Genomic DNA, 17,091 nt, shown 5'->3' on the forward strand with positions numbered 1-17,091 from the left:
TTTTCAAATTTTTCTCATGTTTCTTTATTCAGTAATCAGTGTCCAAACACATTCAGATCCTGTCATCCTTTTATTTGGGCAACGTTGTCTATAGCCCCTGCAGGGTCCATTTTGTGCAACAGAAAGTGTCCTTGCACTTGAGCAGCACTGATTTCAGAGTGGGCGGCTAACGCACACTCCGCAAACCGCTCCCCTTCAGAGGCAGGCTCCTTTGGGTAGAACCGCTGGAACATCTGGGTGAGCTGCCAATGTGTGCAGTGGCCAATGTACTGCTTCAGATCCACACGGCCGGGTCGGATCAGCGCTGCATCTAACCTGTGTGCAGAAATCTGGAAATTAATGCCTTGAAAATAGCTCTGTGCTGCAGCTTTAAATTCTATTTTCATTCAGTTTTGGTTATTAGATTTCACTGTCTTTGCAGTTTTAGTTAGTTCATTTTACTGTAAAGGTACTTTAGACTAAAACATGTCTTCATTCATTCATGTCATTTCCTCCACTATCCAGTTTCATTAGTGCTTTCAATTTGTATTTTATTTGATGTTAAAGTAAAGATGTTTTACTCTAACTCCAGCAGTACCTGTCAATGAAGTTGGTGGTCATAAAAACTATCCTGGCCTCAGATGAAGCCACTCCATCCAGAGAGTTAAGCAGGCCACTGAAGGTCAGTCTTCCCATTCCCTGGTAGGCCAGGGGATCTGAGGCAAAGACAAAAGTGATTTGAAAGTGACCCTTAAATCAGAAACAAACAGTTTCTGTCTGAACGTCCACAGCTTCAAAAGGTAGTTACCATTTTAATTTCTTACACCCAAAAATGTAACCTAATGCATAAATGAAAATATCTTATCATTTAAAATAAATAAGAATTACATTTTGGTTAATTATTAACAACAATAACTAACTGTTTATACCAATTTTAAAACCACTGGGCCTTCCTTGCTACCTACTCTCTGTGGGAAGCAGCTCTCGGCTGACAAACGCTGCATCTATATCCTCCAGCAATATGATACTTTGCTGCGGCGCCACGGTCAGGAGGTGGTTCAGACGGTCATCTGAAAGGGTTCGGTCACTCAGACTCATCAGACAGATGCTGTAGCCCAGCTCGCCTGCCAGTGCTGTGCTGAAATACAGAATCACCAACAGCAGATATACACAGAGTTTGATGTGCGAGTGCACAAATTAATTAATTACACAGAGTCTAAATAGGAATGGAGACTATTTTTTTATAGTAGAACACTCACATGAAGCTGCTTTTTCCACATCCTGGGGGTCCATACAGCAGATATCCTCTCCTGTAAGGGATACCTGCTCAAAGAAAGCAGCATCAGTGTTAAAAAGATAATTTAACTAAATATTTTAGTTATTATGGAACGGTTCCTTTGGTACTCCACATGAGTTACAGATTGGACACGTTACATCACTGCCACCATTTTCCAAGCATCTTAAAAGTCAGTACGGTATGAAAATCATCTTGACAATGTGACTTTTTCTTTTGCTTATATAAAATGTATGTTATTTTTTCTTCTTTGGTTGGTGTGTTCAGGTGCACACTGGGCTCTACAAATGACACTTCAATAAACTGTTTGGGCAGCTGGGTCTCTAGAATCTCAAATCAAAGTCTCTAAGTGTTTTCAAACCAAGACAACTTCCAACTGCAACACCCCAAGACAAACTTTCATTTACACTGTAGAACAAATAGGTCCTACCTCTGTCTGTGTACCACTTGGGGTTTCCAATGAAGTCCTTCACATCATCTACAATCTTTTCAGCCACACCAGCTTCCAGGACCACAGAGCTGAGGGGTCTGCGTCGCCGTGGAAACCCAAAGGGCCTCCACTCAGCGCCCATGGCTGTGTGCATTACTGTCCGTCCCTCCTCCTGCTTCAGTGCCAGTTCTCTTGCTATTAAACATGATAAATAGCTGCACTAAATGACAACTAAGGGGCACAACAAAAGACACATATATAGTATATGATAAAAATCGCTTAAGTTTGTACTTGTCCAATATACAATGTACTGTAGAGCTGTACCTTCTTGTAAGATACTGAAGAAGACCTGTCTGTCTCTGCCTAAAGCAGTGAAAGTGATAGACTCCCATGGAGTTCCAGTGTGTAGATCCACCATCTGCTTCTCTCTGGTCCGCTCCACGCGGATCCACTTTCTCCTATACCTGCAGAACACAGCAGATGACCATACCACAAGAACAAGCAGATTAGTCTAAGTAGGTGTCTCTGTATTTTTATGCCATACATCTTAAATGTATGGCATAAAACCTGACTTAATAATGAGTTTGTCAGACCAGATGATGTGGTTCCCAGGGCTTGGGTGGAAGTCAAACTGCGTGTGAACCCGTCCACTCTCATGTGCCATGTAGGAAGTCTCCACGCTTAGGTGCTGAGTGTGTGTGGAGTGCTTGGTGATCCAGCTCAGCAGCCAGTGATAGCTCTTGTCCCTGCTGGGGACCTCCAGCGTGATCATGTAGTTCCTGCGGAATAAGATCATCCCCACCTGAGCGCTTTTCCTGGCCAACGCCAAGGCTGTCCCAACCCCAACCAGTCCGAAGCCAGCCCCAAAGTATGGGTTGTCTTTCAGGCTGTCCAGGAAGTCTGACAGGGGCATGGTGATGACTTCTGCACTCCTCCAGTGGATTTAGACTCTATATAGATGTTATAACATCACATACCAAAACACACAGTTCTAAATCCAGTTTATGAGTAAAGGACATATGTAACTCTTCTTAGCTGAAGACCTGCAGCCCAGCGGGTAATCTTACAATCTAATGACAGTGAGTGCCGGCTATTAATGAGACGCCCGTTCGTGTTCAGTAACGTTAATCAATACTCCAAAGGCTTGTCCATAGCCTTTCTGTGTGTAGCAGTTTAGCCAGCTAAGATGCCCATGTGTGCACGGTATGAATGCGGGGTGTAATTCAATAGCGGTAGCATTTGTGGCATCGACCTCTGCTAAACTTCCTGTGTTTGTTAAATATCGCTCCGGCTGTTCGCTTGCTCACAAACATGCGTTCCACTTCCCTACAAGTGCCATATTTACATATATTTTTCCCGCAAGCTAAGATAACCGCTTTCTTAGTATGGTATGTTATAGAGTTGATGCATTTACACTTGAGTGTACGAAACACTACCGCCGAATTTATTTCTAGCAAAAACTGAGAATTGGAAGGATCTGCGACCAAAATCGCGAGAAGCTGATGCTAGTCCATCTAGCGTTAATATTGTTAGCGTATTGATACTAGCTTATATTATTTTAAAAAGTAAGTGAAGCGTCGAGGACTTTCATTTAAAGCTAGCGGAAATTAAAAAGGCCTTTAAGTAATAAGCAGTACAGGTGAAGCTGCCGTACTTCTAAACCGATAAATGTTGATGTTTTGTTTTTTAGACAGAGCACGCTGCGGAAACCCGGGCAGTAGGTCATAATTCAGTTTGTATTTAAGTACCGTAATAAATAGAAATTTTAGGAACTTGCTTTGCATTTCTTGTTTGTGTTTGAGTGTTTTAGGTATGTGTATTTATATCTGCATAACGTTATTCAGTTATTATATGATCATTGATAGCTCAAACCTACGTGAAGAGTAAGTTAGCTTATGCTGTATGTTTATACTATACGTGCCTAGTGCACGGAAAATATTTAAACTAGTCATAAACCATGAGCACAAGTTACAAATGTCTTTCATACTATGTTTAAATCTGTCACATTGTAACTGAATGTTATGCTCTGTTTTGTTTAGACACAATGGAGACAGTCAAACCTCATCAATGTGAAAAATGTGGACAGAGCTTCTCAGACAGTGGCATGCTTGTCTCTCACCCCTGTTCAAAAAGGCCGCCTGCTCCATCCAGTAAAGGGCAGTTGGGCAACTACAAATGCTCTCAATGCAGTGAGGTCTTTTCCAAGCCAAGTGCTCTGAGACACCACTTCAGAATCATTCACAGTGGACACAACCCTAAAGGCCCATTTCCCTGCACCGAGCGGGGCTGCCGGTTCAGCTGCACAGGCCACCAGGAATATCAAGCCCACTTGACATCCACACATGGTCTCTGTCTTATACCCTGCACTTTCCGAGCTTGCAAAGCATCATTCCTCACACAAGCTGAGATCGAGAGACACTTGCAGGGCCACATGCCCTTCGGCTGCTTTCAATGCCAGTTTGTTACTGAAAATGAAAAAGACCTGAGCAACCACCTCCTGGAGCACAACCATCTTTCAGCTTGTACTCAAGGTAAACGTACCATCCACAGGACACAAGGGGCCACTGAATAGTTTGATGACTATGAAAATGAGGTGAATCATATGTAGTGGCCTTCACAGTCACCAGATCTCAGTTGAACACCTATGGAAAATGTTGGAGTGGCGTGTTAGACAGCGTCTCCACCACCGTGGTCAAAATACTACATGAGGGAATATCTTTTGGAAAAATGTTATGTTACACACATCCAGAACTCATTTTTTATGGCTTCAGCTCTGCTGCTATGCCACTGATCATAGGTAGATTTTACATAAAAATGTTGGTACATCTGTTCATAGGTAACGAGGCTGCATCCACAACTGTATGCACTAATGGACTCCACCAGCCCCAGATGTCCAGCAGACCAAAAAGAAACCTGAAGACCAAGTCAGCATTTGCATCATCATTAGCAGAAGATGGGAACAAGGAACAGCCTGAGAGGGAAGGGAACACTATCAATAAAGTGAAAATGACAGCGGAGAGAGAGATTCTTTCAGCAGCGGACACAGCACCACTGCCTTCCAAAGGTATGTACACCCATTTACTTGGTAGATTATAGTGAGCACTTGTATATTAAACTGTAAAATACAGAGAAGTGACACAATAAACATCCCCTATTAATATTGTGAGTGACATTGAGACATATTGGTTAGCATTAAAGACGATTCATTTCTACAGCCTGACTCAAAGGTAGAGAAAGGGAAAGCAATAACACCTGACTATTAATATGAAGGATATTCAGTCTGTACTACATGGTCAAAAGTATGTAGACAGAAGAGCATGACACCCATTTGTTATTGTTGACCATGTCAGAATCAGAATATTTATTGGCCAAGTATGATTTGACACACAAGGAATTTGACTCCAGTACAGAGGCCCTTGGTGTAGCTTGTAAGGAAACAATAAAATAAGAATAATAATAATAAATCATTCCAAAACCATGGACTTTCATATTCTGATGTAATAGCCTCCATTCTGGCAGGCTGTTAACGGTTAAAATAGTTATTGCACCTGTTACTGCAAAACTACAGGTGTGGAGTGTGTCTTACACTGCAAGACAGTAGTGCAGAAGGTTCTAGTTGGCAGTGTAATTTGCTTTTCCACAGCAGACATGTTAACTTGCCCTTGTAGGAAGAACACAGCTGTTACTAATAACATTAACAATAGCTCCTTGTTTGCTTGTCCCAGTAAGCCATGGCAATGTGACATTGAGCCAGGATGAACAATACTAGGATGCTGAAACTGGAGCAGCTAAAGGGAAATCAGCCATCAGATATTTAATAACTTGTGCTTTTCCTGCTGTCACATGTGCTGTCTTCACAAAAAAGGCCTGTTGGCTTATATTTGATTAGTTCATTTGGTCTACTGGGAACAGTGTTGCAACAACAATTGACAGTACCAGGAAATACCAGTGGAAAGACATAATATGTTTTACACTTTTTAAAATACTTCTTATGTGTTAAACAAGTAGGCCAAACAAGTACCACATGTTTAAAATTCATCTCATATGTTCTTGTCCATTAGAGTATCTTGCAGAGGGTGCAGAGCACATTTATCGTACCCACACCTGCCCTATGTGTCGGCGCTGCTTCAAGATGCGCTCCCACCTACAGGAGCACCTCCATTTACATTTTCCTGACCCCAGTCTCCAGTGCCCCACCTGCAAGCGTTACTTCACCAGCAAGAGCAAGCTACGTATACACAGGCTCCGTGAGGCAGGTGAAAAGGTTCACCGTTGCCACTTGTGTGAGTATTCTGCCGTGGAGCGCAATGCAATTCGCCGTCACCTTGTCAGTGTGCATGCTGATGAGGCTGAACAGGACGTAAACAGTCACAGCTATCCTTGCCCCACTTGTGGTCAGAACTTTCACCAAAGCAGGTCACTTAAAGCTCACATGAAGATGCACAACATTCAGCCAGGCAGCAAATCTGTGGCCTGCTTCCAAGATGGTTGTTCCTTCCAGAGTCCTTTGCGCAAAGAACTTCTTAGACATGCTACTGAAGTACACGGAGTCAAGGCGGTAGAATGCCGGCATCATGCCTGTGGTGCCATTTTTCAAAAAGAGATGGAAATGGAGGCTCATTATCAGACACACCTTGCCTATCACTGCTCACAGTGTGATTTCTCTTGCTCCAACAAAACTGTATTCCTCCGGCACCGGCGGCATGGTCACCCAGGGAATGACAAGCTTTGCTGTGACTTCTGCTCCTTCATCACGTTTAACCCTGTGGAATTTGAGCAGCACATTGGACATTTGCATGCCAACGAGAAGATCCATCGCTGTCCTCAGTGCAGTTACGTGACCTCGCATAAACGTGGCTTGAAGAGGCACATGCTGGTGCACAGTGGTGAGGGTGGAGTAGTTTTTATCTTCTAAAGATTTTCACCTTAACCGTATCTTCACTTTTTACTTTTGTGTGTACATTTGTTTGGGTAGCTACTACTGTGCCACTGTTTTTGGACCTTACATCTCTCAACTTTTTTATCTTCTCTGAAAGGTGAGAAGCCCCACAAATGTAGCATGTGTGAATTCAGGTGCCGAGATGAGTCATACCTCTCGAAACATATGCTCACTCACTCAGATGACAAGAACTTTATGTGTGCCGAATGTGGGTATGTCACTAAATGGAAGCATTATCTGAATGTCCATATGAGGAAACATGCTGGAGACCTCAGGTAAATCTTTGGGTATATTTATATCTTGTATTGTTGGGGTACTGCTGCCTACAAGCAGATGTGCTGCATGCTGCAACCTAATTGAATTTAGCTTAAAGCCTCAGCACACACAATTTGTGCATTCCGGTTGACTACCTTACAAATCTTGTGTTCCTTTCGAGTGTTGGTAGTTCCTATCCTTAAACATAATGCTATGTATCAGTGACACAAACAAATATGTAGCTCTTTTTTGAAGGGGGTGCAGCTTTCGCTATATACTATTGTTATGACCACATTTCCTTCTCTACTCCTAGGTATCAGTGTGATCAGTGCCCCTATCGTTGTCACCGCATGGATCAGCTAAATAGCCACAAACTACGACATCAGGCCAAGTCACTCATGTGTGAGATCTGTGCTTATGCCTGCAAACGCAAAAATGAGCTTCGCAATCACATGTTGGCCAAACATTCTGGAGAGCAGAAGCAGCCATCTGTTTATAAGTGCAAATACTGCACGTACACCACCTGCTACCGACAAGCACTTCAAAATCATGAAAACTGCAAACATACCAAGCTAAAAGAGTTTCGCTGTGCCCTCTGTTTCTATTTCTCATTCAGTAACATCAGCCTCTTCCTGCACAAGAGGAAAGCTCATGGGTATGTGCCTGGGGACAAAGCATGGCTAGAGAACTACGCTGCAAAGGAGAAGGAGAGGAACTCAACCGGGTACTTGGAGAGTTTTTACAGTAAGCCCTCAGCAGCTCATGAGCAGGCTGACCAGTCCACTGAAGGACCTCCACCATCTCAGAGAGACCGATCTAAATTTCCTGCTGTGGCAGATCACAGTGCGAGCAAAGAAGCTGTAGTTGGATCGCAAACTGTGGGTGCAGTAAATGTTCTTGATGTTATTTCTCAAGAGGCTGTTAATGCAGGTATTTCAGGCAGTCATCCATCTGTGAATAGTCCAGAAGAGTACTGTACTCTTGTTTTAACTACACTGTCTACCACCGATTATCACACCCATTCATTGCAAAATATAGAGGAAAGCTGCACAAATCAAACTCCAAGGGCAGCCATGTCTAATAGATCACAAGAAAAGCCAGAGTTCTCTACATCTATAAGTTCATCAGAGGAAGATAATGTAGCAGTGACTCATGAAGAGTGTGAACCAAGTGACTTGGATGTCAGCTCTCAGCCTCTGAACATCTCAACCAGTCAACCAGTTGAGCCTGAGATGGAAAGTGATGATGAAACAATCACTTGTACTTTACCAGCTGAGCAAAATCTGCCTTTAGAATCTGAAGTCAGTTTGAAAGCCATGAAGAAATATGACAAAGCCAAAGCAGAAGCCATGGTTTTAGAGGGACAGGTGCAAATGCTTGTGGTGCAGACTAAAGATGTTTATCGCTGTGACAAGTGCTCTTATGTGACCTGTAAGGAGACTGCTTTGAAGTACCACTGCCAGGCTTTGTGCCATGGAAGGATAAAGGGGCACAAGTGCCAGGCCTGCGGTGCACAGTTCAAACAGAGGCGAAGCCTTGATGGTCACCTTTCAAAGAAGTGCCCAGCACTTCCACAAAAAACAAGGACATTTGTAGGCATTTCAAATACATGCTTTGCTACAGAAAGAAGCTCTAATCGAGGTACAGCGGGATCCAAAGAGTTGGCTGAGAGAATGAATTCTGGTCAGACAGAGCTTCTGTCTTCACAAAGTAAGATTTCCACAGATTCATTCCATCAGCAAGAAGAGGAAGTACATGCTTATTTGTCAGACTGTCGAGGCTTTGATGAGAAGGTCCATACATCCAGTGATTCAGGACATCAGCAAAGCGAAACACAGAAAAATTCACATTTGAAAGTCAAGCTTGTGAAAAAACGATTAGCTTCAAGTAAAAAAATCAGAAGTGCATCACTGCAAACAAGGTACAGGAGAACAGAGGATCAGATCCTTTCAGAAGTGGATGATAGTGAGGCAGTCAAAGGCATGGATCAGCACATGATAAACACAGAGAGCATGTCTAAGAAACCTCCGCTCTTCTCTTGTCCAAGCTGTGCATTTAAATGCAATCAGAAAAGAGCATTAGACAGCCATGACAAGAGAGGCTGCATGAAGCCAGATGAAGTCCAGTGCACCATCTGCTCTTTTGTCGCCAAATCTAAAATGACTTTGGCTCATCACATCTTTTATGTTCATAACAAAAAGAAGTTTGGTGTTGCTAAACCTAAACGTTTGCATTGCCAACACTGTACTTTCACTTGTAAGCAACAAAGATGCATGGCACATCATGTTGCACTCAAACACAAAGGTTTAAGGCCTCACCGTTGCCAGTACTGTCCTTTTAGTACCACAAGGCGCTATCGCATGGAAGAGCATGAGTCTCTTCACACAGGAATCGGTCGTCACAAGTGCGATATGTGCGACAAAACCTTTGGGGCTGTGACCAAATTGCGTCAGCACAAGATGCGCATCCATGACAAACATCCTACACATTTCTGCTCATTGTGCGACTTCAAAGGCTACACGCTGGATGACATAAGGCGGCACAACCTCAGATGCCACACAGGAGAGTTAAAGCATGCTTGCACTCACTGTGATTCTCGCTTTAGTTCAGAAGTTGCTCTAAGGAACCATTGTAAGCGCACACACCAGCTCCAGGTCTGTTTCTCATGCAAGCAGTGCAACTACACATGTAGCACTGAGGTCGCACTGAAGAGCCACCAACAAAGCAAGCACACTCAGGTAAAGTGTACCACCTGCCAAGAGTCTTTTCAGACAAAAGAAAGCCTGGAGGTACATCAGAGGACCCACCTGGCACATCAGTGTCAGCTGTGTCCCTTTGCTGCCAAAACAAGGCGGCTGTTAGCTCAGCACCTTCTGAATGAACATGAGGAGGGAGCTCTGGAGGACAAGCCGCTCAGGTGCAGCAGTTGCAAATTTGCTTGTCAGCATCAGCTGGTGTTAGAGCAGCATCTCCGTTCACATGGTGGCAAGCGTCTGTACAAATGCACAGACTGTGAGTATTCCACCCCAAACAAGCAGAAGATCACGTGGCACATTCGCATACACACTGGGGAGAAGCCTTACAGCTGCGAGCAGTGCAGTTACACCTGCACTGATCCAAGTAGGTTGAAGGTAAGCGCAAAGATTTCTGGGCAATTTGTAACATAACACCTCAGACAAACTTTTTTTAAAGTGCTGTTTTAGATTAAAAATGATTGATGATGGAATTTGGTCTTTTCTCTTCTTCACAAAGCACCATACTTCATTGGCGGCAAGGAAACATTTAGTTGGTTTAGATACAACCCAAGAATCTTTTTAGATGACTTTTTCATCCTTATGACACAGCTGCTTGTCACATCAATTCTTAATATGATAATAAACTATAGGCTACATATAAACACTACACTATAGTACCCTAAGAAGGCCAAATGCCAAAACGCCATAATTCTTCAAACATTTGCTAAGGCCTTAATGTGTCTTAATAATATAACATCCGTTATATTATCTAAAAAGTTGTGCCATAGCAATGAACCGTTTCTGAGAAAACAGTAAGAAATTAGCTTTAAATGAGGCTAACATAAATCTGTCTCTATTCTTCTCCCTGTATAAGAAAAGCACAATTTTAATGATAAAGTAGCTTGTTAATTCAGTTGCAAAACAAAGATGCATTTAATTATGACCAGTAATGGACTGTAAACAACAACAAATTATAAAATTAGTTATAATGGAAAGGAAAGATGAGAGAATGCAGCGTTTGTAGATACTTTGATTTCCTCTCACATTCCTATTATGTATGCTCTACAGCAGTGATTATTATTATTTTTATTTTTTTTATTATAGCTCCATATGAGGGTTCACCAAGAAGAGAAGAAGTACCTTTGTCCAGACTGTGGTTACAAATGCAAGTGGGCAACTCAGCTGAAGTATCACATGACCAAGCACACAGGTACCAGCTAGACATAAATGTTAGTGATTCAGGGAGCTACCTGCACAGTATTTTTGTGGACTTAGTTGGAAAAATATTGCCCTCAGTCTCTTTGTCTGCAAAAACTGCTGTTATGTCATGAATGTGAAGCAGGCTGTTTCTATAAATCATCAGTGCTCAGTGAGACTTCCCAAGATTTGTAACATGCGTCTTTGCTTGCACAGTTTAGTAGCACATTTTTAGAACAATCATCTGAATTTGGTTTTGTAAGTGTAGTTTACATATTTGTGTTAATTTAATGCTCCTGAGGAAAAAAAATTGTTGTGTGCAGGAGAGAAGCCATATGCCTGTGATGAGTGTGAGTACCGCACCAACAGAGCGGACGCCCTACGTGCCCACCGGGACACACAGCACTGTGATATGCGCCCTTACATCTGTGAAACGTGTGGCAAGGCCTTCAAGACCAGTTTTATATTGAAGACCCACCAGCGACAGCACAGTGAAGATCGGCCATATACATGCGGCGTGTGCCACAAGGCCTTCCGATGGCCAGCGGGTCTCAGACATCATTACCTCTCTCACACAAAGCAGCAACCATTCTGCTGCCGCCACTGTTCCTACAGAGCAAAACAGAAGTTCCAGGTGGTCAAGCATTTGCAGAGACATCACCCAGAGATGTCAGTAGAGCAGGGGGTAGTGAGGGACTCAGAAGCTGTTAGCTTGACCCTGAAGGAGGCTTTGCAGGGGTCACTGGATGAGAGAGCAGCAGAAGTGGAGGAAGGAAATGTCAATGAGGTAGAGGAAGTAGCTGAAGAGGTTGTGCAGAGGAGAAGATAGTGAGATAAAACACAGACGAGATGGCACAATACTGTAGATGCAGTGTTAAATTCAGTCTTCCACTGTTAACAGTGACATATCTGTCAATTTCTATTTAGTCACTTCATTTTATTATAATGTAAAAGGTTAATAAAACACAGAAGTACCAATTGTTAAGTGACAGAATGTGGACTGGATAGAGAGTGTGTGTGTGTGTGTGTGTGTGCATATATCTATTCCTGCTTACACTACACACACACATTGTGGGGCCTCTGCCTTCCTCATGGGGACCAGACAACTATATATAAGGTTACATCCATCCATTATCTATACCGCTTATTCCTGCATAGGGTCACAGGAGGCTGGAGCCAATCCACCCTGGACAGGTCACCAGTGTTTCACAGGGCTGACATGTAGACAAACAACCACACACATGGACAGTTTAGAGTCAGCAGTCAACCTAAGCTGCACGTCTTTGGACTGTGGGAGGAAGCCGGAGCACCCGGTGAGAACCCACGCAGGCACAGGGAGAACATCCAGAATCCCAGGCTGGCTGGGGCTTGAACCTTCTTACTGTGAGGCAACAGCGCTAACCGCTGTTCTGCCCGTAGAAACTTCATACAATGACAAAATGAACTTGGACATTAAATGAGTCAAATATGTTTGCGTATAATTTTATTCAATAATGTTTAACTGTTCTGAAAATGTCTTGCATGTACATATTTACAGGCCTATATATACATATACATACATTCACACACTGTACATTTACTTTATACACAACATACCTTAAGGAACATTAGTAAATAGAAAGTCAGGCACTAAATTCTAGATTAAACATGAAGCAAAGCCACAAGTCCATTACAATAATAGGTTTCAATGCTGATACTAGGCAGTAATATTTTTTAAACTGGATCAGACACTTTGTTATTTCCCAGGTACTGTTGCATCCAGATGTACAGTACAATTAAGGGTAAACGGGCATATTTAGGTACTTGACACATGCAGCAATCCTTTTTCCTCCAGTACTAGAGAAATATTAAAAAGCTTGTGAGTAATACTTTAATGAAAATGTAACTTGTAATGGAAGTAAATGGCAGCAGATGTTACTTTAAACTTTAGAGCTTTCCATAGTTTACATGAACTCTTCTTACTAGTTTTCTGTTTACTTAATGAATTCATAGATTGGCCTGGCAGATGACAAACCTTGCTTTGTCATTGTCAATAATGATCCCAAGTACCTGATTGAATCAATTTCAATAAAATCCTTTTACTTGAAAAGTCCAGCATCTTTGTTTAAATAGATAATGTTACAAATCAAAAAGCAAGCCTGATTTCTGACATGTTCACTGCCAATTGATAGTTTAATCTTTTGGAAACTATTCAGTGTTACACCCAGGCAAATACCCCAAACCCTGATGTATTCAAATATTCACTATTCTTGTCAGGTTTTTGTAGACTTTGGTCTTGCGACCACCTCTGGCTTCATATCCTCAGATATGACTTGTTCATGTGAGCTCTGTAATGCTGACGTTGACAAAGATGGATGCAGGAGGAATAGCTGTTCCATCTTTGGAGAGTAGATGTATGTGACGATATCCTGCACAGAGGCAGAAGAGTTACGCTTGAATAAGCTTTTAAACACAGTGGCACTGCATGAAACAGACATTTCCCTGCCTTGGACACAACCTAAAGCCTGATCTGATTTAATAAATATTGTAGTGAGCTGTTAGTGTCATGCTGTGTGTTTTGACTCACTGTCTGCTCTGCTCTGCTCACCTGCTTGCATGCATATGAATGGAAGAGTGAACTGTCCAATGAAGTCATTCCTGGATGTCTTATCATAGTCCTCCACCACAAAGCGAACCAGGGCCAGCTCAGGGGTATGGATGATGAAATTTAGAGTTTCATTCCACAATGGGTTAAAACCTGCAGGTGGAGGCCAATGGCTTTTTTCATTTTCTAATGTTTCAGTTTATTCTATTATTCTGACACATATACATTTTCACATCCTTGCCCTTATAGAATTAAATGTATAAAATGCTGAACACTCTCACCATTGTTGTTAATGTGACTGGTCTCATCTTTGGCCTGTTCCTGTGGCACCCCATAGATCTCCACTCTGACCAGGGGGTCTACAATTGAGCCCTCTTTCTGATTCACTTTTGGTAGTTGCTGCCCACTTATCACCTGATAAACACAAGCATATTTGCATATTAGATACAAAACCCACTGTATTGTAATTGCACACTTTTTTTCAGTTTTTTGACATTACATGCATCACATTTATACAACTATAGACTGATGACAATAGAAGCTACACACTGCAACTGCCAACCAGCTAGACTTTCATGTAGTTCTGAACCTGTATGGATAAGCGGAGTGGTCTGTAGTTATGCCGCTCCTCGGGTTTCTCTGGACTGAACTGAGTGTTGCTGTCTCTCATGAAGTCAGGCTTGAGGACATAACCACAGCAGTTGTTTTGCCTGAACAGCCCATCGTTCAGATCCATTTCCAGACCAGCTGTCTGGAAGTTCAGAGCCACTTTAGGAAAGAGAGGGAAATAATGCAATTGACAAAGATTGTTTTTATTGTGGTTGACTGTATCCCATGATTTCCTAGTCTTTTACCCAGAGCAGGCAACACCAGTTTGAAGCCATGTGACGTCCTGTCAAACTCCCCCAGCTGTGAGGGTGATGTTCTGTATCTGACACTGACCTCTAACCTCCGTGCAGGAGGAGGTGGGGGTGGCAGTGATGGTATCCCTAAAGAGAATTTCTCCTTAATACACTGTTACAAAAGACAATTTATTTGTGTATGTTCCTGTGTGATATTTCTATGTGTAAATTGCTAAATTTGGTGCCCATTTTGTGTAGTGGTCTGCAGCACAGGCCATGAAATAGCAATGTCCCTGGTTCAGTTACACCTTTGATGCCTGCCACTCTCTCCCCATGTTCCCTGTCAGTCTCTGCTGTCAACTTTCTAATAAAGACGGCTTTGCGTAGTCAGACTGTGAACTTCTCTCGGCTTAAAACTACAGTTGGGCTTACAAATTCATAGCAACAGTTATAACAGTTGCTACTCATATTTGAATAAATTAAACTATACCAAACTGACAATTTGACAGCACTGTCACTGTCCAGGATCTTTTATTTTTTACTATAGCTCCATATGAGAGTTCACCAAGAAGAGAAGAAGTAACTTTGTCCAGACTGTGGTTACAAATGCAAGTGGGCGACTCAGCTGAAGTATCACACGACCAAGCACACGTAAACGTTAGTGATTCAGGGAGCTACTTGCACAGACAGTGAGTGAGTTATTTGTATTTGAAAATGAGTCAGTGTGCTTGGTTCACCCTAAAATGTTTTACTCACAATCCCACTGCAAATAAGTTGCACTTTTGTAAGTTTGGTCTCAAAGATTTGCTGTTCCTGCAACAGCTCCTTTTAAACCAGCTTTGAAGAACCAAAACATCCAGACTCATGTGAAATCATTAAAATTACAATCTAAATAACTCACTTATCCATGTAGGAAGAACAGCACCCAGGTGTTAAGACTGAAAACAGCTAACATCTGTGATTTTAGAGAAAAGGTTTGGCTCAACCAGCAGTGGACAGTCCTCTCCTCACCTATCTGGCAACCCATGTTCCACATGTCCTGTGGGTTGTAGTTAGAGGAGTCTGTCCTCAGGCCACTGGGGAAGATCCTGGTCAGCTGTCTTGTGTTGTACTGCACAAAATCTGTCCCTGAGGAAAGGTTTGTAGAGAATAAAGCTGTCTATAACATGAATGCAGAGAAATCAATCTGTTTAACTCAGATACAGTTATAAAAAATATAATCACACAGAAAGACACATTGTATTACACATGTATAAAATATAGTCATAAAAGAGGTTTACAGTTTTATCTGAGGAAAATGACATCCACCTCAGACAGAATAGTTCTCCACCCCTTTCCAAAATACATTGTTCCCTCTTGTTCATGGTACCTGCTTCCTTAGCTAGCCTCTTGGCCTTGGATTCAGAGAATGAAGACATCTCATAGCATTTGGCATGTAAACGAGCATGGTCAAAGCCATGGAAGTGAACACTCTTGCAGTAAACCACCAAGTCTGACAGCTGCCTTGACAGTTTGGACTTCTGCAAATTGAGAGAATAAAATGCAAAATCTGTCCACAAGCAAAACCTGTTTCTATCACACTAAACATTAACACTTTACCGTGAGCAGTGGCCAGACAGTGAAAGGTAACCCTATAATTAGAGCCCAGTAATTAACTAGACAAATAAATAAATTTTTAAAATCATTTCTTTAATAATTAAATGAAGTTTCAACTAATTGGTGTGAAATTAGTGTAAAAACCTGGAAATTAAACAAAATTGCAACCAATTACTGTGAAAGAAGTGTTCTGGAAAAATACTATCTACGCAGTTATTTGCCCTGAATTTAAACAAAACATGTAATAACTGGACTAAAGAAACGTTTTCTTGAAAAGCAACTTGAGTCACACATGCAGGTAACCAGTAATGACTCTAACTCACTCAATATTTTTATGAAAAATAGAAAAGTAATATTTACCAGTAGCACTGAATATGAATTATTTAATGATCAAATAATTGCTTGGGATGAAAAGAAATGGAGATGGGCTGTAATTTTTTTTCATTTGGTGGTAATTTCATATTAGCTGTGGACCAATTATAGAATAATTACTATCAGATTGCTAGTCTGTAATTTATAGGGTTACCAGTATGAAAAATAACAATTCTATTATATTTCCCAGTGAAAGCTTTAAAGCAGCAATGAAATCTGAGTGCTGGGAATTCCTTCCCTCTGCCTCATCAACTCTAATTAAATGATTAAAACTACAAATGCTTCCAGCTAATCACCCATTACCAAGCAATGAAATGCTGTAGCTGCAGTGAAAAATTAATACCCCTTAAGCTCAAGTAATGGTCTTGGTTAATTTGCCCACTTAAATATGAAAAAACAGTTGTGTTTTCATAGAGAGCAGTTTTCCCAACACAGTGAATACTATTTTGTAGTCTTACTTCACTATTATCCTATCCTATCTATTTGTCCCCATATCTTTTTTCTTTCATACATCCTTGTTTCCTGTTTCATTTAAATATTTCCCTTCTTTTACTCCAGTCTCGCCTCTCAATCTCTTCTGTCCCAACCTAGTTTCCTGTCTCTCTTTATTATCAAGCTCCACTACAGAGAGCAGATCCAGCACCTGACACGGTGGCGTTCAGATAACAATTTTGTCTTGAGCACCAACAAGACTAAGGAAGTCATTGTGGATTATAGGAGGTCCAGGAAGACAAACTATGCTCCTCTTCTCATACACGGGGAGGTGGTGGAGCAAGTGGATAACATCAAACATCACATCTGACCTGACCTGGTCTCTGAACACATCCTACCTGGTGAAGAAAGCCCAGCAAAGGCTTTTCTTCCTCAG

General features: G+C 41.9%; 3 protein-coding genes across 10 annotated transcripts in view; 1 reads left to right on the forward strand and 2 right to left on the reverse strand.

Moving 5' to 3' along the window:
• Positions 1 to 3,025, reverse strand: bcs1l (BC1 (ubiquinol-cytochrome c reductase) synthesis-like). Its single transcript, XM_020621611.1, has 7 exons — positions 2,297 to 3,025; positions 2,028 to 2,167; positions 1,704 to 1,898; positions 1,239 to 1,302; positions 945 to 1,117; positions 578 to 695; positions 1 to 315 (listed from the first exon to the last, which is right to left on the reverse strand). Exons 1-7 carry the CDS (start codon positions 2,614 to 2,616, stop codon positions 63 to 65), a joined length of 1,263 nt encoding a protein of 420 aa, XP_020477267.1. The 5' UTR covers positions 2,617 to 3,025; the 3' UTR covers positions 1 to 62.
• On the forward strand, positions 3,009 to 11,866 carry znf142 (zinc finger protein 142). Of its 5 annotated transcripts, XM_020621610.1 has the most exons (9): positions 3,136 to 3,268; positions 3,394 to 3,420; positions 3,743 to 4,234; positions 4,540 to 4,767; positions 5,765 to 6,589; positions 6,740 to 6,917; positions 7,211 to 10,028; positions 10,737 to 10,842; positions 11,153 to 11,866. In XM_020621610.1, exons 3-9 carry the CDS (start codon positions 3,748 to 3,750, stop codon positions 11,656 to 11,658), a joined length of 5,148 nt encoding a protein of 1,715 aa, XP_020477266.1. In that variant the 5' UTR covers positions 3,136 to 3,268; positions 3,394 to 3,420; positions 3,743 to 3,747; the 3' UTR covers positions 11,659 to 11,866. The 5 variants fall into 5 exon arrangements, with proteins under 5 accessions (XP_020477263.1, XP_020477266.1, XP_020477264.1 ...); XM_020621607.1 differs by lacking the exons at positions 3,136 to 3,268; positions 3,394 to 3,420 and adding an exon at positions 3,009 to 3,091; XM_020621608.1 differs by lacking the exon at positions 3,394 to 3,420 and having other exon boundaries at positions 3,196 to 3,268.
• Positions 11,867 to 12,098: 232 nt separating this feature from the next.
• Positions 12,099 to 17,091, reverse strand: part of plcd4b (phospholipase C, delta 4b) — a 16,385-nt gene continuing 11,392 nt past the window's right edge. For 3 of the 4 annotated variants that reach the window (XM_020621639.1, XM_020621638.1, XM_020621640.1), the window contains 7 exons: positions 15,625 to 15,775; positions 15,267 to 15,383; positions 14,268 to 14,402; positions 14,003 to 14,181; positions 13,695 to 13,827; positions 13,417 to 13,566; positions 12,099 to 13,237 (listed from right to left, as the gene is read on the reverse strand). In XM_020621639.1, coding sequence (XP_020477295.1) covers positions 13,146 to 13,237; positions 13,417 to 13,566; positions 13,695 to 13,827; positions 14,003 to 14,181; positions 14,268 to 14,402; positions 15,267 to 15,383; positions 15,625 to 15,775 — 957 coding nt within the window. In that variant the 3' untranslated portion in view covers positions 12,099 to 13,145. The remainder of the gene's footprint in view (positions 13,238 to 13,416; positions 13,567 to 13,694; positions 13,828 to 14,002; positions 14,182 to 14,267; positions 14,403 to 15,266; positions 15,384 to 15,624; positions 15,776 to 17,091) is intronic. The other variant, XM_020621641.1, reaches the window with a different exon arrangement.

This window comes from Monopterus albus, unplaced genomic scaffold (assembly GCF_001952655.1).
Source record: "Monopterus albus unplaced genomic scaffold, M_albus_1.0 scaffold263.1, whole genome shotgun sequence".
NCBI classification, from domain to species: domain Eukaryota; kingdom Metazoa; phylum Chordata; class Actinopteri; order Synbranchiformes; family Synbranchidae; genus Monopterus; species Monopterus albus.